Source organism: Macaca nemestrina, chromosome 14 (genome assembly GCF_043159975.1).
Source record: "Macaca nemestrina isolate mMacNem1 chromosome 14, mMacNem.hap1, whole genome shotgun sequence".
Taxonomy (NCBI): Eukaryota; Metazoa; Chordata; class Mammalia; order Primates; family Cercopithecidae; genus Macaca; species Macaca nemestrina.
The window spans coordinates 57047191-57073159 of NC_092138.1; the positions used below are offsets into that span (position 1 = coordinate 57047191).

The window sequence follows — 25969 nt, forward strand, 5'->3', positions numbered from 1 at the left end:
ATGTAAATGCTCATGAAGATGAATTAATCCCTGCTGTGACTGACATCCTGCAGCAATTTCCAACACTGCAGAGAACATTAAAAAAATAAAAAGTACAATTAGTATTTGGTGTATCAGACTAACAGCTCCCCTAAGATACTGAGCAGCTTCCTGAGATGCAGGTTCTGATGGGAAATCTAGGGAGAAATGTTGAGCAGAAGGTACTGAGTTTTATTCATTCCTATCTATGAAGTGGGAGAGAAGTGGCTTAGCAAAGAGAAGCAACCATACCAGGGGGCTGAAACAATGAACTGAAATGCCTCATGTGGCAGCATGGAGACAATGTGAACACATCCGGCAGCTATTTGGGGAGGGAGTGTTGTTAATAGTGGATTATAAAAAGTAGCTCCTGAAGGTAGAGCCTTTGGCTCACTGGTGTTTAAGAGAATGTCCCACAATGATGAAAATGTTCAGTATCTGTGATATCCAATACAATAGCCACTAGACACATGTGGCTTTTGAGCACTTAACGTGGCTAGTAAGGCAAAGAAACTAATTTTTAATTTAATTTTAATCTAAGTGGTCACAAGTGGTTGAAAAAGCCTTTTCAAGTATAAGGTTTGATTTTTCTGATTATAAAAGTGACACATGCTTGTCACAGAAAACTTAGAAAGCCCCCAAAAGTATATACCAAAAAAAAAAAAAAAAGCATTATCTATAATAATACCAAGAGAGAACCACTGTTGGCACTTTTTGCTCTATTTCCTTTATCATCTGTGGACATATGGTTAGTGATTTTCCAGTATAGTTTTGAATCCTGCTTTTATTACTTAATATTATATGCTAGCAGTTTTCCCATGAGAGACATCTTCAACTACAACTGATCATATTTTAGGCCCTGAAATAAATCAGGCCAATCTCATCTCTGACCAAATTAAAAATAAATAGAAACCCTAAAACAAAAATGAACCACCCAACATCCTATAAACTAGAAGCAAAAGTTCTCTGAGCATCAACAAGGGATGATGAATAAATAGGACTGGCAGAGACATGTGGCTATTTGTGCCACATCCCCAGTTAGCCAGCATAAGGCAATTCATTGGAAATCATCATGTTTCTTTGCTATTTTTCCAATTGACACTTTAGAATACATCTGCCAAGGCTCCTAAAATGATCTCTGGCAAGCTCCCCCTCTCATCTCTGAGCCTTTGCATTGTTCTGAACAAGCACCAACAGCCGATGCCACCCTGGACACACACATATTTGTCATCTGAACTGGCAAAGTCCCATGGATGCACACTCCAGCTACGCTCGGCAACATGTAGGACACACACATACTTGTCATCTGAACTGGAAAAGTCCCATGGATGCACACTCCAGCTACTCTCAGCAACATGTACACCCCCTCTGCTGCCATGGTGGGTTTTTTTTTTGGAGACGAAGTCTCGCTCTTGTGCCCCAGGCTGGAGTGTGATGGTGCGATCTCGGTTCACTGCAACTTCCGCCTCCCAGGTTCAAGCGATTCTCCTGCCTCAGCCTCCTGAGTAGCTGGGATTATGGGTGCCTGCCACCACGCCCAGCTAATTTTTGTATTTTTAGTAGAAATGGTGTTTCACCATGTTGGCCAGGCTGGTCTGGAACTCCTGACATCAGGTGATCCGCCCGCCTCAGCCTCCTAAAGTGTTGGGATTACAGGCATGGCCCACCGTGCCCGGCCCATGGTGGGCTTTAATCCACGAAGGGCTCTCTAAGCAAAGAGAAATGGTTGTCTTGGATGAAAGATGACAGGGCTGCTGACACACCATGTCAGTAGTAATCCCAGTAAGCCAGTAATCTCAGTAGTAACCCATCAGTAATCTCAGTAGGTCAGGCTGGGAAGATTCTAGGGATGATCTCTTTTATAGATGGGGAAACTGAGGCTCAGAGCCATTACATGCCTTGCCTTATGTGGTAACTAATGTGGTAGCATAATAGTGGAAATGCCACTGTAAAGGCCAACCTGTCAGCTTCACAGGCTGCAGCTCTTTCTTCTATAATGGCTGAGTCCATGTCCAAGCCATCTGGCTGAAGACCAAGGAACCCTCCTGACAAGGAGCAACCCAGGGGCCTCTGTACAGATGATGTTTCAAAAAAAACGGTCCTTTCAAAAGCTCCACAGTGGCTCTTCATTGCTGGCTATTTTAGGGGGTAGCTCTGGCTCATGCAAGAGGTTCTGCTTCTTTTCACAGTCCTGACTTGATCTTACCATTGCAGGCCAACCTTGGCTACTGCACTCACCGAAGCAGCTCTGACAGAAGTGTAGTTTTGGCCTGGCTACCTCTTAGGGCAACATGAGGTCAGCGTATTCTGGGGCCTGGATAGGCTTGTGGCTGGGCCTTTGAGACAAGGCTTTCCAAATCTTTGGTCCTCAAATTGTTCTAAAAAGCACCCATTTTTAAAGGATAGTTTTGGTGGTAGAGCCTACCATAAATCTCAATCATTAGCCAAGAGGTACCTACACACTGGGGGTGGGGCGTGTGCTTTGGTGTGACAAAATGGCAGTGATAAGGGATGGAGAGGAATGTGGTTCAGATGTTGAGAAACTGCCCATCACATCTGCTGGAAATAATAGTAACAAGTCTGGCCAGGTACCATCTGTAATCCCAGGACTTTGGGAGGTCGAGGCAGAAGGATCACTTGAGCCCAGGAATTCCAGACCAGCCTAGGAAACATAGTGAGACCCTGTCTCTACAAAAAAATTTAAAATTAGCCAGGTGTGGTGATATGTGTTTGTAGCCCCAGCTACTTAGGAGGCTGAGGTGAGAGGATCACTTGAGCATGGAGGCTAGAGGATGCAGTGAGCCATGATCACACCAGCCTGGGTGACAGAGTGAGACCCTGTCTCAAAACAAAAAAAAAAGTAACAAGTGTGAGGAGATGAAATAATATATGTCAAGAGGGATTAATAGATTATCTGGAACTGAAGAAATGAAGTTATTAATTATTTCTTGAAAATGCTTGCCTGTCATGCACACGGTAAGAATTCCACGAAGGGGTGTCTGTCATACGACGATGTGGGAGGATGAGGAGCAACAATGAGCAGGACTGCACTTCTTGTGTGTGTGCGAAGCGCTCCCATATGGAGTTTCACTTCCTTCCCACCTCCCTCTCCATGCAGCAGTGGTGGCTGTGTGGTTTGAGGCCAGGGAGGCATGAGAAAAACAGAAAAATCTAGAGACACATCACATCACAAAGATGAGCAGTGCTGCCCAGAGGGTGTTCTATGAATCATGATATCTCTAAGATGTCAATGAGTGATAGCAAAAGAAAAAAGTCCAGTAGCCAAATGCAGTTAAATTGGGCGGGCTACACAAAATTGAAGAAGTTTCTTTACTGGATGCCTTCTCAAAGCCTTTGATATGCTATTGTACACCGTAAATCTTCAAGGGTGGAGACGATGCAGTATTTTGTAAACTCATTTGACCACAGAAGGAAGTCTGTTTTTACTGACCATCACTCAGGACTGGCATTTTGAGGAGCTCTCTTGGCAAACACTGATCTTCAGATTTTTCTCCTTTTTGCTTCACTTCCCCACCCCGCTAAGCTAACTCCCAATCCTAGAGGAGAAGAGATGAAGTGCTAAAAATGGTAATTTTCACATTTGAGGGTAATTGTCAGCTAGGGTCTTTCCCCTCAACGTGTGGTCTGGGAACCAGCAGCATCCATATCATCTGGGAGCAAAACAAACATTCTCAAGTCTCCTTCTCTCAGATGTACCGAATCAGAATTTGCATTCAGCAAGATTCCCCCGGTGATTCATATGCACATTAAAGTTTGAGATGCAGACTCAGGGTGCTTGGTACTAGGCACAAATCTTAATAATTCTGATTTAGTGTATCTGGGGTGAGGCCCAAGAATGTACTTACAAAATATTTCCTCCAGAAGATTCTGATGCAGGTGTGTGTGTGTGTGGACTCCTGAGAAACCCCTATGGTCCAGGCACCCTGCTATAAGGTAACGGAACAGCCCTGTGGTAACATTTGGTTTCACAGCAGCACCTCGACAAGGTAGGTGATGATATAATCACCCTCATTGTTAGAAACAAGAAAATGGAGCCTTGGAGAGAGAATGAGAAGGTCCTGGACCAAGGTCACCCAGGGGTCAGCAGGTGCATTAGGGTGAACAAGTCCCCTCCTGTCTCTCCTCCCCATCTCACCAGTCTCTCTCCTCCCCTGCCCTAATCAGCTCTTCATTCACAACTACTGCATTGCTAACAGCCCTCTCTGAGTCTGCTTTTGTTTCCAGTGAAAGGCCAACAAAACACTGTGGGCTATTTGTGCTTGCTAATGATAATTCTGATTAGTTTAATTTTGTCAGCTGACTCCCTGGCAGCCAAGGGCCAACAGCAGCCTGCTTATTCAATCAGGGCCTGGCCCATTTTCTAATTATCAGCATCATTTGGGCTGTTTCCTCCAACAGGGAACTTGCTTGAGTTCAAGTTATCGTCAGCTGTTGCATTTACATGAGTAATGGATGATCTGTCACGTCTGTGACTGTGTCAGTGTGCCAGGCTCCCCCTCCCTGCTGGAGACCAAGTGAAATGGCATGTGTTTGCCTGGGTTCCCAGGCTGCCGGCCATAGCGGCTGAACAGCAGGTCCCAATGGGAGCCATGAGGCAAGCTCTGGGGGTGGATGGATGTGATGGTCTTCACCAGGCTAGCCAAGGTGACCTCTTCCCAGCTTCTGAATTCCAAACTGTATTCCCACTCAGAGGCCTGATAGGATGACCAACTGTCCTAGTTTGACAGAGACCAAGGGTTTTCCCAGGACATGAGAATTTCACTGCTAAAACAGGGAGGATTGGTTACCCTTTGTCTGACACACCAGGGCACAAAAGCAGTGTGAGAGGATTCAAGATTTCCTGGGTGATCTATCTGGAATTTGGAACAGAGAATGACTGAGAGTTGAGGCCTCGTCTTTCTCTGTGAGGCCTAAAGCTTATGATGCATCCCTGATCTCTTATTTTGCTTTTAATGTCTATTGCTAATCTGATAGGATGAAGCATTATTCCCAACATGGAAATGGGTAAGTGGAGGTCTGCAGGCATGTTCTGAGATAAGGGGCGTATTGAAGACAGTAACCAGTGTGTAACCCCTTTGAATGGAGGTGCATCATCCTTCAAGTACTCTCCCCAATTCAAATACATATTAAGGATTTATTAGGTACTAGGAACCTTAAGCAATGCAGGAATATGTCCTTTATATTCCCAGCCTTCAAAGAGTTGACAATCCCGTGGGAGTGACTGATACAAATACAATTAACTGCATCTGCTAGGAGTCTACCTAGGGAATCAATCACTAAGACAGAAAAGAGGTCATGGGAGCTAGGGAAGGGAGAATTCAGGAACATCCACCAACTACAGCCCAGCTACTGTTACAGTCATTATCTCACTTAGCTAACATTTCTTAAGCACTTACCATGTGATTAATCCATTTCTTTTTATAACTCTTATTATTATACCCATTCTATGAATGAGGAAAATGAAGCTTTGAAAAGCTATATATCTTGCTCAAGGTTGCACGTTAGTAAATGCAGGGTCCAGGATTGGAACCCACAGTCTAAGACTTTTCTTAGGCACTGTATGATACTGACTCTCCTACCCCAGTGGGGTGCTAGATGGATCCCCAATACAACCTGTGTGGTAGATACTCAGTCCACATCAGACAAAAGCAACCAGAGATGTGTGGCTGTGCATGGTGGAGGCAAGGCAGAGGGAAACATGAGGTGGTGGTGGGGTCTCAGAGTTCCATACTGTGGAATCCCAAGGCATGACACCAAGAATGTCCCACCAGTGGCGTGGGAACTCTGGGAATGCCGATGTTCTAAGGGAAACTGGCTGGACAAATGCTGCCCTTCTGGCCCCAGCTGCATTTGATTCTAAAGAATGTACAACTAGAATGTGAAGCCAAATGCCTGATTCCTTCATCATCCTTTGAGAGCCAAAAATGGGTGACATTTATTATTTTATATTTTTCAGACTGTATTGTAAATGTCTTGAGAGCATAGATTTTTTACGCACATAGAATATCTGAGCAACTAGAGTTGCATATATAGAGTATCCATATATGCAAATCAAATAAAAATGTGTTGACTTGAGATGCTATGCCTGATTTGAACATGTGCACTGTAATAGTATTAGCAGTTAGGTATCCTAGCACTGTCAACTGTTGAAATGGTCATTTCAGCAATAGCAATCCACAAGCCATAAACAATCTACTCTTAATGGACACTGCATGTGCTAAGTATTCAGAGCCTGATAGTGTATGATTAGCCTCAGAAACATTCTTAATGTCTATTTCTATTCCTTTATAGGTTTCGGTTAGTGTAAAACAAATAGGTAAGTTCTGACAATTAAGCATTTAAAAGGTATAAATATTTACAAGCATTAAAATTAATTTCCCTGTAATTATAATTAACACACAAATGTAGGAAATATACTATTGCAAGCAAGATTTAAAGAAATATAAACTTCTGGGGAATAAAACCTGGTACCTTTCTTGCTCACTTAAACTGTTAAAAATTTCTGGTTAACCTAATTTTATCCCAGTCCCTCAAAGAGTCTCATGTCTAGGATATTGACATGTTTGAGGCCATTCTGTGATTCTGAGACTTCAAGTTAGTTCCTGGCACTGCCTTGGAGCCCTTTCTTCAATTATAGAAAATAACTGAGTTTTCTGACAGCAAAGAAAGCCTTTCTCTACTTGATAACTTACACTCAGCTTTTTCCTACAATGTTGTCTTTATGCTTTCAGGCATAAAGGAGAAATTGACTTTCAGCTCTATCTTGGTGTTTCTGATCCCTTAGCTCAGTGAAACTGGAAGTGTGAGTGCTTCCACAGCCTCTTCCGTCTTGTGGGCCTTTGGAGAAGTTATTTTGCATAGACCTGAACATTACTACAGAAGAGAACCCAACTGAAACCATCTAGGAGATCGCAGCAGTTTCTTCTGGCTCTTCATTTACATGGCCCTTGTCCATCTTTCCTCTGTCCTTGACATTTTCTGAAATTAGCTTTATCAATTGTTTCTAGTCTTAACTCCCTTGAGCTGTTTGCACAACCTTATCTTCCCATAGTGGCTGTTTACCCAAAACAGCCTTTATAAAACTCAGCCATCAATGAATTGTAGCTTCTTTCCATACTATTTGTCCAACTGCATTTAGAGACAACTCGGTTCCTACCTCAGAGCCTTCTAGAGATCTCTCGTGAAAGAAAATGAGGAAAACAGGCTCTTTTTAAAGTAAATATGTGAGATATCTCAAGTGTACCCCAAAAAGTCTTGCTTTGTTCCAGGACTACTGAGTAATGCAAATATATATATATATATATATAGTATTTGATATATATAGTATAATATATATAGTATTATATATATATATTTTTGCCATATATTCTCATAGCACAATAATAAATTTCAAGGTGAAAAACACTAAAGGTGATATGTGAAATTCACCATCTTCTTTGCCAGGTACAGGTACTGTACTGTATTAAACATATCTCTTATTTTTTGTGTTTTGATTCTTTAACATCAAAGTGGCCTTGTTGATCCTGGAGGGACTGCCCCTCCCAGAGCTAGCCAATTCCTAGTGATGGTAAACAATTTGCCCTCAAGCTGTTTACACAACAACCAATGCAAACCAATCCTGCAGAGCCTGCACCCCAAATACTTCCTCCATCAGGGTCTCACATTAACCACCCCAGGGCCAGGTATCAGATAACTAGGAATAACCCCTAGGCTCCAGAGATTATTCAAATTAGCCAACCCTAAACCTGCTTACTCTGTCTGGCCCATTCCTTCCCATGAAAACCACAGTGAGGGTTCTTGCCCATGCTTTCTCTGCTCCCTCGGTCTCCTGACTAACCCTGGTGCTTTCCCATGTTCTCTCTTGTGGCGCGGCATGGCTCTTTCTCTTGGGATGAGTATAACAAATTCTCTTTTCAATGACAATCATCTGATCTGTTAGCTTTACCATACCTAAATAATAATAAAACCTGGCCAGGTGTGGTGGCTCACACCTGTAATCCCAGCTTTGGGAGAACAAGGGTGGAGAATTGCTTGAAGCCAGGAGTTTGAGACAAGCTTGGACAACATAGTGACATCCCATCTCTAAAAAAAAAAAAAAAACCAGCCATGCCAGCCTATAGTCCCAGCTACTTGGGAGGCTGAGGTGGGAGGATTGCTTGAACCTAGGAGTTGAAGGTGAGCTATGGTGAGCTATGACCTTGCCATTGCACTCCAGACTGGGAGACAGAGTGAGACCCTGTCTCAAAGAAAAAATAAAAATAAAAATAATAAAACCCGTGTTTTAAAATAGGTACATAAAGAGAAAGGGATACAGGGTGGCAAAAGAGGACAGCCTGGCTCTCGTACTCTGGTTGTTCAAATGAACTTGGATGAAATGTAGTTGCCTTGTCAGTTATATTTAGCAAAACAGCCACCTTGTATTATATGGGGGCATAATATGTACTCAATAGAGCCACTAAAAAATCCTTTGATCAAAGTGTCTGCATTGAGATGCTGCATGGTACAAAAGATGATGAGGTTTTTAGGGGTCCTTGACTTCTGAAGCACAGATTGAGTGCCACTGGAAAGACAGCTTTTGAAGAAAATGAAAGTATTCCCCATTCACCTAAACAATAACACTAAGGATTTAATCATATCAAATGTTCTCTATTCTAATATATCTCATTGAAACTGCAACACGGAAAACTCAGTGTGAAAAGCAAAGTCCCTGTGAGATTGTATTCTTATTTAGGGCTTTAACTTCTGTCACTACCTCTGGAGTAAAAGCTGCCCGAAGGCAGTTTTACCTGACTGTATGCCTAGCAGCTGGCACACAGTAGGTGCTAAATATTTATTTACCTACTGAAGAAATGTTTCTGATCATCTTTGATTAACAGAGTGAGAGATAATATAAGATATCAAAGATGCCCATTTAAGGAATTCAGTAAGTGGAAGAATGACTTTGGAGCTGAGAATTAAAGCTACTCCCTCTGATCCAAACTATTATATTCCCACTACATTCTGCTACCTCTTGGAGAGTAATCTCGGACACTTATTTGGTGACAGTGGACATCTTGGCATCTCCTGGCTGTTTGTTGACCACTAAACCCCATTCAATTCTGCAGCCCTCTGCTAACAGCTAGCCATCAGTGAGCATTTTCCAGGGATTGACAATGCACTATGACAAATGGCTGAGCTCCTGGGGTGACTTGGATACCATTATCGCATGGTGCCACTTACCAAAGGCTCGAGCTCCTTGCGGTCTATGAGGTTCATCTCTGTGACAAAGTAATAGAAATGTTTGTAGCAGGTGTTGACATGGGCCTCTGCACCCATCACAATGACCCGGTCGAAGTGGTGGATGTAGACGTGGACAAAGACCCGGAAAAGGCGGCACAGGATCTTCTTGCAGATCTGAAGGAAGTTCTTTGGGAAGGGAACACCTAGAGAAGAAAAAAAGAAGAAAGAATGAAACCATGACAGGAAAGTTCCTTTTCCTCTTTCCTCTAATATCAGAAAACTGTCTGAGGGCGAGGCTACAGGGAGACTGGCACCCCGTGTCACAGGAGTCATAGGGAGTGGGGGGTGGGGGTTGGTAGCAAACTAGAAAGCACCTTCCACCTCCTCATCAAGGGCAGCAGTTGCTGTGACTACAGCCAACAGTGGCCATATAGGGATGGAGGCCCCGTGTTGTTAGAGCTTCTAATTTTTCAAGATAATTCGGAAATTTAAGAGTTATACGTGGACCTACTGCATTTTTTAAACATTAAGCAAGTAACTTGAAGTTTTAAAAAGTACCATTAGTCAAAATAAAACATCTCTCTAAGTTACACTGGGCTTGCAAGCTACCAGTTTGCAAAGTTTTTCCTGAGGTATACTGTTTCTGAGGTGGGCAAATTCAGTAACTTTCACAGATACTTTGCATCACACAGATTCCGCCTTTGTCTCTTTGAGGAAGGTAAGAGTTGGGAGGAGGTCTTGTTTTTCATAACACAGAAAGGGTGAGTGGTCATCGAAGTCACTCAGATTTCCCATTTGATGACCACTACTCCCAGCTCAGTCAAAGCAACAAATTGCAGGATCGCAAGCCTTCCTTTCTCCCTCTCAAACACTGCTTAAGCTGTTTTGTTATTTACGCTGTCCTTAAGTGGTGACATGTTGTAATGGGTTCCTAAGTTAAACAGACACTGTTTGAATTCTTACTCTGCTCCCCTTCCAGATGTATGACTGTGGGCAAGTTGTTTGACTTTTGGTTTCTCGTCCGTAAAAGAGTGGTCCTAATAAGGTCTTCCTTACATGGCTGGGAGGGTATTAACGTAAGATCCTCCTACAGTGCCTAGAATATAGTGAGAGCTTATTAAATGATAATGTCCTCCCTTTTCTCTGCAACGTAAGGCCTGTTGTTATAAGGAAAAGAATTACTGGGCCCGACGCGGTGGCTCACACCTGTAATCCCAGCACTTTGGGAGGCCAAGGCAGGCGGATTGCCTGAGGTCAGGAGTTCGAGACCAGTCTGGCCAATATGGTGAAAAACCATCTCTACTAAAAATACAAAAAAATTTAGCCGGGTGTGGTGGCGTGCGCCTGTAATCTCAGCTACTTGGGAGGATGAGCCAGGGGAACTGCTTGAACCTGGGAGGTGGAGGTTGTAGTGAGCTGAGATCGTGCCACTGCATTCCAGCCTGGGCGACAGAGTGAAACGGTGTCTCAAAAACAAAACAAAACAAAACAAAACAAAACAAAACAACAACAACAACAACAGAATTACCCTTGTCAAGGAAAGGTAGAAATGACCACTAGCCTTTCAGCAAAATTGTAGAGCTGTGTACAGTGCGTGTCCCAAGTCCCCAGGAAGCCTGGGGAAGCTGTCCTGTCCCCAGGAAGCTGTCCTTTCCTCCACAGAAACCTAGTGGCAGCTGTCTGGTGAGACACTGTAATGGGATCACTTGGGACCCCGGCACAGGAAGAGAAGGAACATGTCTGGCAGGCGGTAGTGACAAGATCTGCCTCCCTTGGGTCCCAGCACTGATACTGGTTTTTCTTTGAAACAAAGTGGCAACATATCAAATGAACCCAGGGAGAAGCTCTGGCGCTGCTTGGGAGCTGACTGCCTGGGCAACAGATGCTGGGATTTGGGGTTGAGGGCGAGGTAGAGCTGAGGAGAAGGTGGAGGGTAGCCACACGCAGAGTTTATGGGCTGCTTTCTCAGTGGAGAGGGGCCTGCAGAACTGCTGCTGCCATGCTGGGGGCGGGTCTGGAGTCTTTCAAGCCTGAGTCCCAGAAGTGCTGGAATTCCCTCTAAGACAGGTATGTTTGCTTCACAAGGGGAGTCCTGTAACCCAGCTGGTGACAATGCCAGGAGGCTGACATATGTTATCTTCACAACATATCTGTGGAATAGGTTTTATTATTCTTATTAATGTTTCATAGATAAATAACACTGAGGCTCTGTAGCATGAATTCTGTTGCTAAAAAGTGGTAGGGCTGAGATTTAAACCAAGTCAGCCTGACTCTAAAATCCAAAAAATGGGTATTACGGAGTACAACTCTCTCTCTTGCCAGGTTAGAAGAACCACTCGATCGTCAAGCACAGTGAGACATCTAAAGGTTACTCTTCAGTGGCACAGAAACATAAATAAGCAAAAGAAAGAGGATGGGGACAGAAGGCAGAGAAGGGCAGAAAAATGTCCACAGCATCAGAAGCCACAACCAGAGGTGAGAAAAGGTCAGCTAACATACTCTGCTGCCCTCAACGAGAGTATGTTAGCTTTCTCTGCTCAGGCCTTAAGGCCACAGACCTGGGATTAACAGTAGTATTTACTGAGCTCTTACTATGTTTTAGGGACTGTGCCAAGCCCTTTATATGGATTAGCTGACTAGCCCTCAGAACAGGCCTTAAATTATTTCCATCTCACAGATAAAGAAATAGATTTGGGACAATTAAGTAGCTGCCCAAGGTCACCCAGCAGGGAAATAGTAGAGGAGGGATTGGGCCAGTTAGCCTGACTCCAAAGTCCACGAGCACTGCTCTGGGGCTCTGCACACTTCTAAGCTCTGAGGTCCTTCCTTTCCGGGCAGCTCAGACTCCCTCAGGTATGCTCCCCCTTCTCCTCCCCTGGTTCCAGTCTCATGGAAGCTCACCAGATGCTGGGGGACACAGGGACTTATAGCTGTGTCAGTTTATCTGTGTGGTCCTTATAGCCAGCCCCTCTACCCTCCACACTGACTGCAGATAAGGCAAAGCTTTGGACACACTGCAGATGCTCATGGCAATTGCTGGCCCCCTTTAGATTGTCTCCAAGCAGCTCTGTTCTCCCCATCTCTGCCTCTGCTCAGCTCGGAAATCTCGGCTGTGCCTTCCATTCCAAACCTGGTCTCTGACTTGTCTCTGGCCTTGAAGGGGGTTTGCCTCTTGCCTATCCATTTTGGGCTATAGCTTTAGAGTAGTTGGTTTGGAATCTGGAAGACCTAGTTTAAAACCCTAGCCCTACTTCCTACTAGCTACAACTTATGCAGCCTATGTAGCTAGTAAGTAGTAGGGCTAGGATTTTAAACTAGATCTTTAGTTTAAAATCCAGTCGAGTCTTCATCACTCAACTTTATTATAAAACTAATACACAAATTTACTTTGTAGGGTTTTTATAATAGTATCTGTACTGTGCTTGGCACTCAATGGGAGCTTTGGGAGTAAGTTCGATTTCATTATTTCCCACTTGAACTCCTCGGGTAGGTGGGACTCTAGGCTCAGAATCTCTTGGCTCTGGCTGCTAAGTCAGGCCCCACTCTTCCACCATTCCCTCCCTTGCATGTAATTCATTCTTCAAAAGCAAAAGTTGCGAACGGTTCAAGTCAAGACATGTTCAGCATGCATTGCAGTCACCCCAGGCCAACTCCAGACACTGCAAAGAGGCTGGGAGCCTAGGAAACCCCACTGGGTTCTCTGCTGAATCAGAGACAAAATCCAGCTCACAGGGAGTGGGGCAAAGAACAGGAAAGCTATATGCATTTGAAAAATTCTTATATTTATTGATGGTTCAGCGGCCAATTCTATAGTTTGTATACTATTTTCACCCTTTTCTCTTCTGCCTTACGGATGTCCAGATTTGTGTGTGTGTGTTTTAAATAAACCTTCTCAGAAGGTGGGACTTGGAAGAGGTTGTCCCTTCAGATGGAGAGACTTGGATGTCCGCCCCTTCTGCAGACTCTGGAACTTTCTCATTCTGTGTTACTGGCCTCATGGCAGCAAGATAAAACAAGATGCAGCTTGCTGACCCACTCCCTTTCCTGGCAGGCTCCAGAGAGCCACTTCATGAAAACTGATTGATTTGAGGTGGTTTTCTTTCTTTATGGTGCTGCAAAGAAGTATCCAATCTCCATTAAATAACTAAAAGAAAAGATAACCCCAAATGAAGGCTGATCTGTGTATGTGCAATGTCATTTAATCCCAGTGACACCCTGAGTAGTGGAATTATTATTTCAGTTTTTTGTTGTTGTTGTTTGAGAAGGAGTCTTGCACTTTCGCCCAGGCTGGAGTGCAGTGGCGTGATCTCGGCTCACTGCGAGCTCCGCCTCCCAGGTTCACGCCATTCTCCTGCCTCAGCCTCCCGAGTAGCTGGGACCACAGGCGCCTGCCACCATGCCTGGCTAATTTTTTGTATTTTTAGTAGAGACGGGGTTTCACCGTGTTAGCCAGGATGGTCTTGATCGCCTGACCTCGTGATCTGCCCACCTCAGCCTCCCCAATTGCTGGGATTACAGGCGTGAGCCACCATGCCCGGCCCATTTTTTTTTTTTTAACGGAAACTGAGGCTTAGCTCAGTTAAATCATTTGCCCCAGGCCACATGGGTAAAATGAGATAGAGATTTGGCTTCAAAACTCAGGCTTTTTCTTCAGCATCCTATAGGTTCTATGGTGTCACGGAAGGTGAGGGATAAGAATACCATTTTATTTTAATTTATTCATCTTTTAAGGACAGAGTTTTACTCTACCCTGGCTGGAGTGCAATGTCACAACACAACTCACTGCAGCCTCAGCCTCTTGGGCCCAAGCAATCCTCCTGCCTCAGCCTTCCGAGTAGCTGAGAATACAGGCATGCGCCACCATGCCTGGCTAACTTTTGTAAATGTTTTTGTAGAGACAAGGTCTCACTATATTGCCCAGCCTGGTCTCAAACTCCTGGGCTCAAACAGTCCTCCCACCTCAGCCTCTCAAAGTGCTGGGGATTATAGGTGTAAGCTATCTTGACCAGTCAAGAATACCATTTTATGACCTGCAATTGGCTTGCTTGTGGAACGAGCTCAAAAAATACTTGTTTTAAAAGAATCCAGTTCAGCAGTTGGAAGAAAGGCAACTGGATCACCTTAAATGGACACTTGGCTAGCTACAACGGCAGCCTGGACCTGGGGAGCTGTGCATGGCTGGGTCGGAGCAAAGGGCAACCTGTGGTCTACATGGCACAACTGACCCAACATCAGGACCATAACCAATGCCCTCCTTCTGCCTCATGAGCACAGAAGATACGATGGACCCTCCACTTCAATATTCCCCATTATGTGTTTTAAAAGTCACGATTCTCGAGAGATCCTTGGCTAAAAAGAGAGGATTCTGAGGCCAAATATATTGGCAAAAATGCTGTTTTCATAGAGGTTTACAATGTACCCAAGCATAGTAAAGGATCTGAGAATATCTGTAGGAAAAAGTCCTATTTAAATCTGGATTCCCCTTTGCTCATAATAGCTATTGATTTAAAACACAGAGTCTGTAATCAGAATTCCTAGGCTTCATTTCTAGCTTTACCACTTATTCATAATGTAGCCATATTCAGATGATGTAGTGTCTCCTATCCCCACTTTCCCCATCCTTAAAGAAAAATAGGGATATATTAATGTTATTTGTAGCTTAGGTTGTTGTGCGGATTAATTATATAAACATCTACAAGGGTTAGCGTACTGCCTTGCAGATAGTGAGTATTCTATTGTGAATTGTTAGTTTTAGTATCCCATTGACCAAATGGTCTTTGTAACACACTTGGGGATTAAATTCCTCCTGCCTATTTATTTTCAGGATAGCAGTCTTGGCATTAATACATCAATTCTGAACTTGCAAAGAACTTACAGTGGCAGGTACTGAATAAGTCCTGGAGTATCATCTACCTTGCATTATTTTCTACTAGTTTCTCAAACTTATGTCTTATATTGCTGTAAGTTCTCTGAACAAAGGGACTGTGTTATATACTTTGATTCCACCTTTGAAAGCACCTGGCACAGGCAAGGCAGGAATACTTCATCAATCAAAATTGAATCAGAAAAAAGCAGTGGTCTTATTTAGTCAAGATGTGAATCCATCATCTCCTGTTTGGGGGAGGCAAAAAATAAAATAAAATAAAATAAATAAAACCCACAGCAGAAAGGATAGCTTTTTGCCAGACTCTTGATATATATAGTCCTGGCATGGAAGGCTGCATGTTGCTTTTGGGGAGAAGAGAAAACTCTGCAATGAGGAACACTGTGATCCAGCCTAGGGTGTGGAAAGGAAAAAAATCCGAAACTTTCTTTTTATCATTGAAACCTTCCTTCTTCTCTTTTCAATCTTTTTTTTTTTTTTTTTTCCAGGTGGTGAAAGTTAATTTTCAGTCACTGTACTCAATTAGAAAGTTAATGCCAGACAACATTAACCAGCAGTCCTAACTGAAATAGATTGTAAGGGTTTGGAGTTAAATTTTGACTAGTCTTATAATAATTCAGACAAACCATCAGCAATAATCCCAGACTGTTAGATATTTACCTGTATTGATGATATAGAAAACAACCTTTGATCACAAGATCTCTAAGTGATCTGCAATCAATAATTGAGTCTTAGAACATGCCCTTCCCTCTATCCTACCCTGAACTACCGCCTGTGGCTCTTAGATTAAAAACTGGAAAATTTCAGACTCCAGTAAGTTGGCCCACATTGAGAAAGTGTTCAGATTAGTGCTCCACAGAGAGGGGATGGACATCCAGGTGTTCAAGGATAACCCTGGGCCTGGATGGCCTTGAGTCATGTGGTATAGCTTAGTTTCTGCAAATGGATCAGTACTGAAATGGAGTTAATGAACCTGAAACAGGGCCAGCTGAGTTCAGGTTTTGGCACGAGCTGAGGCAACATGCCTAAGCAGAGGCCAGCATCCAAACCAATCACTAATATAAGTTTCTAGCAGGAGTCTGCTCACCAGTTAGACTCAAAGCAAGTCTAGAGTTTTCTGGGCAAACAGGCTAAGGAGGAGGCAGGCCAGGGTGCTGGGGTGAGGGTGGAGAGTGAGGAGAGTGCAGGCCTGGAGTTTCTCTTGAAGGCTTGATGAGACAGCCTTGTAGCCCTGTCTCTGTTGCTCATGAAGCCTTGGTACTCAGTCAGGAACCCGCATCTGACAGAGCCCTGCTGAGTTTATGAATGTGTCTAACCACAACTTTCTGATCTCCAAGCCACATTCAGTGTGAGAGCTAAATCGACTATGAAACGTAATAATTTCTCTGGAGCCCCATGCAGATTTGCCTTTCATCTCTGACTTACTAAATCTCCTTTCTCCCCAAGAAAATTTAATAAAAATTCCAGTAATTTCTGCACTTCAACCCATTTTTCTTTCTTCCTCTTTCCCTCCTGCCCCTCCCTTCCACTAAGCCCTCAAACATCTCATTCAATCCTTCCTTTTCAGGCACCTCTGAAAGAAAATATGTTGCCTAAATGGCTTGTGTTACTTATTTTATCTTGTTATGGAGGCCAAAAAAGGAAAAAGTCCTTTAGAACATGCAGAAATGCTTTGGTTGACAAAGGTCCAGGAGATTGGGGGGTGGGGGTGTGTGTTCTGAGCTGGCTATTAATCATTCCTGTTTTCATAATTTTCCCTTTTCTTCTGAAGAGAAAGGCCAACACCTGGGAATGAGACTCTGATCTGTGATCAGTGCTGGGCTGAACCTGGGTTTTTGTGGTCTGAAGAGTAAGAACCAAAAGGTTGTCTCCGGGGATACTGGAGAACTGCCCCCAAACACCTCAAGTTCTGCAAACAACTGGCAGAAGCCCCCTTTATTGATCACCTGGTTACTGCCTCTTCTTTCTTTAGAGCTTGGCTCAGTGTCTCCCATCATCCCCAGACCCAGCTTCCCTGGCATCTGCTATTCTGCTCCTGAAATTTTCCTGCACAGATCACACATGGTAATTCTACGTGTATCTGTGGGAGTCCCTGCTTCAGGTCTGTTACCTGCTCCAGACTGGCCACTCTGTGAGAGCAGGGATGGTGTCCAGCCTCCTCACAAATGTCTCTTTAGTGATGCCTCCTTTGTGGCTTGGCACCTGGAGCAAGGTGGGTATGGAATAAATACTTGCTGACTGTTGGAATGAGAGTTGAGCTCCTGTGCCATCTGCATACCCTGAAATCAAAGCTCAAAGAGGTGAAGGGACAGACTTTGGTTTTATAGAGCTAGTTTGTGATGAAGAGGGATCTGAATTCAAGTCTGTCTCGGAGCCTATCCTTTTTCCATTCTGCCAGGAAGCTTTGCAGGGTTCTACAGATCCTTTCATCTCACCCAAATACAATTGACACAACAATTGACACTTGTTAGAAGACAAGGTGGAAAAGGGTAGTTTGGCTTTTACTTTCTCAAATGTATGTGTCACTGGGGGTTTAGGACACTGGTGAAGTGCCTGGCTCTGGCCTCAATCCCACTTGCGATTCCAGCTGTGGGACTTCTGTGCTGCTTGCCCTTAAGCAACTTTGCTAACTTTCAAAAGCCTCTGTTTCCTTGCCTGAGGAATGGTGACAATAATACCTAGCTCTTCATGAGACCGTGAGGACCGAATGAGAAGCACAACGCCAGCAGGCACACAGAAGGCATCTGGAAACGGCAGCCGATGTCACCAATGCTAGGAAGACAGCTCTTCTGAATCAACGCCAAGACAGGCGTGGCAGGAGAGCAAATGAAACAGGACAGGTGAAGCTGCCTCTTCTCCAAAGGGTAAACTTTTCTTGGAAAGTATACCTGGAAGACCTGTGATACATGGGAATAGCATGTGAACTGTCCAAGGAGCTTCCAAAGGACACATGATGAAACCTGATGTCCTGGCCAATCCTTTGGGACCCCGATGGCATGTCAACAACACCCAGAAGTGCCCATGTTTCTCCTTGAAACTGTTATTTATGTCTGAGGGCTTTTGTGCCATCCCTTCTGTCTTCAGAGTCCAGTAATAAGAGGGATGTGAAAATCCCTCTACAAGTCGTAAAAACAACTCATTCTCAATAGTTCACGAATAAAAACAACATCCCACACACGTGGAAAAAGAAAACATACCTCCTCTGGCAGCATGACTGAGAACACACCATTTCCAAAATACTCGCAAAACAAGATGCAATCGGATCACAAGGCAAAAACAAAATGAAACAAAACAAAACTCATGAACACCACAGATGTTTCTTAATAATATATATCCTCCTCCTCTTAGCTTATTCTCTTGCCCCTTCATCCCCATCCATTCTCCTGCCACCTGCTATATATATATACACACACACATATATACACACATATATATATACACACACACACACACACACACACACATACATATACAGAGAGAGAGGAAGAGAGAGAGAAGCTTCATGTTCTTGCTGATGCTGATGAAAATTCAGCTGCGAGGATTGATTCCTCTTAGCAGATGTTTTGTGTTATCTCAGTACGTTCCTCAAGAAAGTGTCTGTTCGTCATGCCAAGGAAAACAATCCTGTGTAGCAGGACTTTGTTCCTCTGCCTAAAAAAAGAGAAAAAAAAGTCCCCAAACAAGCTGACAGCTGCAAATGCTTAGAAATAAACTGGCTACTACTCTGTTTTCCAACTCCCTCCCTCTGCCCCTCCCCAGCCCTTTTGTGCTATCCTCCAGTCTGTTATCATGGTGGTTGGGCCAAAAGAAAGACAAACAGTGGTATGTGATTATATGTTCTCAAGAGAGTCTTAATTCTTTCAGACATGCCATGTGCTGGGCATAGGAAGTGCTGTTTCAGCCACCCCAAGGAGCAACCATGAGTCCAGTGTGCCTGCTCGTCACACCTCCTCCTACCCCCCAGCGCCACTTCTGAGTTGCTCATCAGCATTCCCAGCTCCCAGATGGCTGCCTTTGTCCGCTGCTTTCACAGCATGAATATGAAAGGAACAGTAGATTAAGAAAGACTCAAGACAACCCGTGAAAGATATTCACCATGGATTGACAATAAAAGCCATTAGAAACAAACTCTAGACAGTGCAAATCTGACCAGTTTGTTGAAAATCAAACGGGCCAAATGAGACAGAACCGAGAACAGGATGTTAATGAACTTCATTGGTTCTTGAAAGTTAGGCTGAGTTTGATCAGGAATATAGGTCTAGGACTGCCACACCTTCTAGCTTTTTGATGAGCCCCAACCAGAATTTGAAGGCCAGGTTCTTTGTCATGGATATAATATTGTGAGTATCCTCACAAATAAAACTATTCTTTATTCCCCAGTAGAATCTTTCTTCCCTTACGTGGAGGACAATTAACACCAAGTCTTGTCTTGAACGGTTGCTGATCTCTAAACTTCTCTCCAGCCCCACTGCCTCCTTCCAAGCCCACCTCCTGCCTGGTTTATGCAGCTCCCTTGGAACTGAGCTTCCTTTCTTTACTCCTGCATTTCTCCAATCTCCACGTGGCAGGTGAAGGACCTTCCTAATATGCAAATGTAGCCAGGAAGTCTGTTTTTCTGCACAAAACTCTAAAGCAGCCTCCTACAGATTCCAAGGTGAAATCCAAGCTATTTAACATGCAGGCAAGACCCTTTATGATTTCACACGTGGTCCACCATCATTTCTGGATTCTCCTAACTTGCATGTAATACTCCAGCCATCTGAAGCTACCAATCCTCTTGCTCACTTGTTTCTGTGCGTTGCTGCATGCTGGAGGGTTGGTAGCTGGAAACCTCTTCCTCAGCTTCTCCATTTTGCCTGACTAACTCCTGTTTGTTATTCAAACGTCAACTAATTTATCACTTCCTCTAGAATGTCCTCCCTTCCAACCTCACCCTCAGTCTAGTTAGGCATATCATAACACCTGCTACTTCTTCCATGACAATACTACCACATCATCTTTTAATTGTCCTTTTTTTTTTTTTTTTTTTGTCTCCCAGGAGACTGAAAATTGTGTAACGTCAGGGACCTTTCTTGTTCATAGTCATAGCCCTGGCATCGAATGCGTAGCAGAACACAGTGGTTCTCCATATGTAATTACTGAATGCAATGGATCGAATGCTAATGCCCCCCTCAAATGCATGTGTTGAAATCCTAATCCCCAAGCTGATGGTACTAGGAGGTGGGGCCTTTGGGAAGTGATTAGTTCATGAAGGCAGACACCCCATAAATGGGATTAGTGCCTTTAAAAAGGAGGGTCCTGGCTAGGCGCAGTGGCTCAGGCCTGTAATCTCAGCACTTTGGGAGGCTGAGGTGGGCGGATCATCTGAGGTCGGGAGTTCAAGGCCAGCCTGACCAACATGGAGAAACCCCGTCTGACCTAAAAATACAAAATTAGCTGGACATGGTGGTGCATGTCTGTAATCCCAGCTACTAGGGAGGCTGAGGCAGGAGAATCACTTGAACCCAGGAGGTGGAGGTTGCAGTGAGCCAAGATTGTACCATTGCACTCCAGCCTGGGCAACAAGAGTGAAACTCCATCTCAAAAAAAAAAAAAAAAAAAAAAAAAAAAGAGGGTCCTTTTTCTTTTCTCCATGTGAGGTTACAGCAAAAACTGCCATCTATGAACCAGGAAGCAAGGCCTCACCAGACCCTGAATCTGTCAGTGCCTTGATCTTGGACTTCCCAGCCTCCAGCACTGTGGGAAATAAACATTTGTTGTTTATAAGCCACTCCGTTTGTGGTATTTTTGTTGTAGCAGCCTGAACGGACTAGGCCAGTGAATAAACAAATAACCATAGAAACCTGAGTGGTGTGAGAGTGGTGAAGAACTTCCCCTGCTTGGGTTCCCCTTACTTTTTCCAACTCCAACCACTGGCCCTTGAGTCACAATCTGAAAACCACTGCTTGGTAGAAAGATCTCCATGGAATTGCTATAGACCCATGTTTAACCAAGTAATGTCTAAAGTGGTAAGGCTACCATGAACATTAATACACAGTTATCTCTTCACACCTTGCAGATCTCAGAGAGAAATGCATGTATCAGATTTTTACTGATACTGAGGAAGAAGTATCTCCCTCTTCAAATTGTATTGTATATTTGCATTGATGTGGTCATTTTCATCTAAATAAAGTTGTCAAACAGGTAGTTTTCCAGAGTTACTAAAGTTTACAGTAAGCCAGATTTGGTTGACAAATCATGCTGAGATACATAATGGAAGGAGGTGGGGGCAAGGGAGAAGATAGCAACATCACTGATCCTCTTTGGACAGTTGGGGGAACCCAGAAAGAACAACTGGAGCCCAACTTGAGGGGGGCTTTGCAGAGCCAAAGCGAACAGTGACCCTTCTGAAATGAACCTGAGATAGGAATAAAACTGTTAGGGGATCTTCTCCAGATAAAAAGAATCTGAGGGAAAGACTGGGAGTGGATGATGAGGACTTTTTCCACCTGACACAGAGGGGTTAAGGCAGCACTGAGCAAGAAATGGTGAGTCACTGCATGTGCATGTAAGATCCAGTGAAGGTAAGTACAAGGGATAGGGAAGAAACCAGAAATGTGACTCTAAAATCTTATCTCTGGGTCAAAGTCAAACTAAATTCATGAACTAATTCAAGTAAATTATTTACTTGAATATGTCTTAAACAAGACATCACATATTCACATGCCTTCAGGGATTACAAAGGAACATGAATGAGTAAAGTAGGCTGGGTGTAATATGATTGGGAGTGGCGTGGACTGTGCCAGCCTGCAGAGTGTATTATGCAGGAAAGGAAAAAAGCCTCTCAGCCTTAGCTGATTGTTGGCCAGCAGGAATATAGATCTAGGACTGCCAGACCTTCTGTTTTTTTCAAGAGAATCCAGAAATCTAGATTCTTATAAGAAACTTCCCCGTGGTTAAATTCTAGTTAATTCAAGAACGTTAAAAAATTTTCAGACATTTTATTTAGTAACATTATTTAGTCCATTATATAGTTTAGAACATTACATAGTTCACTCAGCCTGGAAGTTGGCTCTATAAGCTGACAGCTTAATTTTAGAAATTCAAATTTAAGGCCGGGCGCGGTGGCTCAAGCCTGTAATCCCAGCACTTTGGGAGGCCGAGACGGGTGGATCATGAGGTCAGGAGATCGAGACCATCCTGGCTAACACGGTGAAACCCTGTCTCTACTAAAAAATACAAAAACCTAGCCGGGCGAGGTGGCGGGTGCCTGTAGTCCCAGCTACTCGGGAGGCTGAGGCAGGAGAATGGCGTGAACCTGGGAGGCGGAGCTTGCAGTGAGCTGAGATCTAGCCACTGCACTCCAGCCTGGGAGACAGAGCGAGACTCCATCTCAAAAAAAAAAAAAAAAAAAAAAGAAACTCAAATTTAAAAATTAAAAAAGAAGGAAAGAAAAACCCTCTCGTAGCACTGAGCACATGCAACATATGGATCTTGGTTTCCAATACCATTTTTTAAATAAAGGAATCAGGGCTCCTTGGAGAAAGTGGCTGATTCTAGGACTGAAGCAGGAAATATAAAAGATGGCCTGGGACACCTTAGTGCCAGAAAGAAAGGAAGTGCTAATAAAAACACAATGATGGGGGCATAGAAGCCAACCTGAAAGAGCTCCTGAATGGCCCAAACTGGAACAATCTGAGCAAAAAAATAAATGGAGTAGTTTTGCATTATAACCCAAAGTATAAAATAAATATCTGTGAGTCCACACTGATATAAATAAATGGTTGGATAGTAAATAGGGAAAAGAAAAATATCTCTTGTATAGTGAGATTCCAAATATGTAAATACTCCTGTTCAAGGAGATGAAGCTCTTGAGTGTGGGCTATGCTTGGTGAGTTGCTTCCGAAGAGTACAGTATAGGGGAGGGGTGGCTTTACAGTCAAGAAACCTGGCAAACATGACCTTGACCAAGTGATCAAGGTTAACATCAACAGTGATCAATCGTGTTCATAGAATATGGCTTTGATATGATAAGTCGCTTCACTTCTTTGGTCTCCCTCCCCATAACCCATAAGCCCTACCTAACCATGAAAAAAATCAGACAAACCAACACTGAAGAATGTTCTGCAAAACATCTGACTGGTAGTCCTCAACATTGTCAAGTTCATCAAAACAAGGAAAGTCTGAAGAGCCTAAGGAGACGTGCTGACTAAACGTAATGTGGTATCCTGGATGGAATCCAGGAACAGAAAAAGGGCATTAGGGGAAAACTGAATACTGTGTAGAGTTTAGTAACAGTAGTGTTCATGTGTTAGTTCCTCAGCTGTGACAAATGTTTTGTGAGATGTTAACAATATTGGAAACTGGGTGAGGGATATATGGGAACTCTTTGTACTATCTTTACAACTTTTTAATAAACCAACTATTCTAAAGAAAATGTTTATTTATATTAAGAGTTTATTTATGTTTAAAAAACACTCTGTGGGTCAAAAATATTTGATTGGCTCCAGAGGCCATGAGTTTGCACGTTTTGATTTATGCACTGACATTTCTGTGTTTACTGTTATGCTCTGATTAGGACTGGCTACATAATTTGCAGAGCCCCTTGTTTAAAATTTATTAAGCACTTCAAGATGGCAACAGCAGAGTCTTAAACCAAGCATGGGGCCCTTCTGAGTGCAGGTTTCATGCCTGTGAAGCTGGCCCTGTCTCTAACATGCGGTGTGATCTGAACAGGGCTGTGGAGTCAGGAGTCATCCTTGTCAGATAAAACTCCCGCTATACACCCTTTATTTGTTCATTAACCAACTTAATAGTTAAGAATAGCAAATATTTATTTGTTTGCAGATGTGCTAGATACTAGGGATTCAGCAATAAGTAAAAGAGTTAAATTGAATGAGGTCATGTTATACTTAAGTCTCCAGCACTGGAAGTTGACCTGAGGACTCCGCCAGGTGCTGCAGACACCCACAAGGCTCAACCCCTCACCCTCTCTATTTTCCCACTTTCTCCAATCTCAACTGCAACATTACCTACCTACAATGAAAATTCTATAGAAAATGGATTTCTTAAGTTCCAAAATTAAATATATAAAAGTTTTATGTGGCTATCATATAATATTTGCCATTAAAGTCCCAGTTTCATTGGTTCTCAAGAGAAACTTTTATTTCCTGAGCATCCAATGGCACCAGACATGTAAATATCCTTATCCCAAAAAAACCAACAAACTCTGCAGTTGTTTTCCCTATTTTGTGGGTGAAAAAATACTGTTAAATTGAATTTGGTCGAAAGCTGCCTCCTCTGCTTTAAGTTTGGGCTAAAGGTTTCTCAGTACCTAATGAACCCAACTTGATGAATAAACAGGCCATACCCTACTCTTGCAGCAAGTAGCCTAGTCTTAGCCAATCACAGTAGCTGAACCACAGACAGACAACTATTTAGACCTGGTTCAAATAAGGCAAATGCACAGCTATAACCAATCCAGCTGTTTCTATACGTCACTTCCATTTTCTGTACTTTGCTTTTTCTGTCGATAAATGTTATCCAACTAAGCAGCAGCCCTGGAGTCCCTTTGAACCTGTTTTGGTTCTGAGGGCTGCCCAATTCATGAATAAATCTTTGCTTGAATAAACTCCATTAATCTAACTTTTTTTTTTTTTTTTTTTAAATAATGAAAAACTGAGAGGCTGCATCACTTGCTTAAGTGATACAGGTGGTGAAGCTGGATTTAAACCTAGATCCCACCCACTCTGAAACATCCACTTCCCAAATAATACACCCTCTACCCCTCAAAAACCAAGGCAATTCCTTAAAAATTATTAACTTAATCATACAGAAAGTACCTCTCAATGGTTAGTCATGGAGTTTAAAAAGTCCTCAACTGAAATAAATTATTGTTAGACTAGTAGCCAATTTTAAGGTCCTTATGAAACACAACTTTTGAGGAGAAGAATCTGCAAGTTCAGGAGACTGGTCTTTTGGAATTTGGTGGTGGTGAGGCAGGAGTAGGAACAGGAGCGAGAGGACAGAGGTGACTAAAGCAATGGTCTCTCTAGAACTTGACATTCACAAGCAGAGATGAGAAACTGATGGCTACAGGCCAAAGTCAGCCCACAGGACTGCCTTCTTTGGACCACATAATATTTTTTAAATGCTGCCGACATTTAGAAATTGGAAACTATAACACAAAGATGAATTCTTGCTTCTCTTGGAATAACTCAGAAGACCTGGCACAAGTGGACTGAGATTCCCATATGGCAGCAGCTCAGGAATGTCTGTTCCCCATACATGGAGGATGCTGTACTTACCTGAGGAGCCCCATTCATTCCATTTATTTATATTGCCAGCTGGACCCTTGAGAGGAAATGTTGCCTGTGATTGCAAATTTGATTACAGCAGATGGTGGGCCCTTCTGGCTAGGTGGCCTTCCTTGGGACAGGTGTTTGCCATTTTAGGGACGAGGAGTTCTGTCCACCATGAGGCCACCCCAGAGTGGGGTCCACTGGCCTGCCACCTGCTTCTTTACATTGGGCCATCAGTCCTAGCTGTTGTTCAAGCTCTGGCCAAACCACTTGTTTTGTAAGGCCAGGTGAGGCTTGGTTGCATAGAAGATGTCTTTTGGCCATACTGGAAAATTATTACCCTAGTAACACTGTCTCTGAGTTCCTCATACTTTCAGCTTATTTGTTCTCCCAGCCCCAGCAAGCACTGGAGTGGGGTAGTCCCTCTTTTTGGTTCTCTGTTTAACATAAATGTGCAGAAGGCACCATTTACTTGTTTTCTGAATGGAATCCCAGGGAGCATGAACAGACAGTCTTCTGGGGATGATGAAGGCACATGGGCTTTGTG

General features: G+C 43.4%; 1 protein-coding gene across 3 annotated transcripts in view; it reads right to left on the minus strand.

Moving 5' to 3' along the window:
* The window catches only part of LOC105493867 (MOB kinase activator 3B), a 206112-nt gene that overhangs the window by 22982 nt on the left and 157161 nt on the right, over window positions 1-25969 (minus strand). For all 3 annotated transcript variants that reach the window (XM_011761820.3, XM_024796573.2, XM_071077885.1), the window contains exon 3: window positions 9259-9461. In XM_011761820.3, the coding sequence (XP_011760122.1) occupies window positions 9259-9461 (203 nt within the window). The remainder of the gene's footprint in view (window positions 1-9258; window positions 9462-25969) is intronic.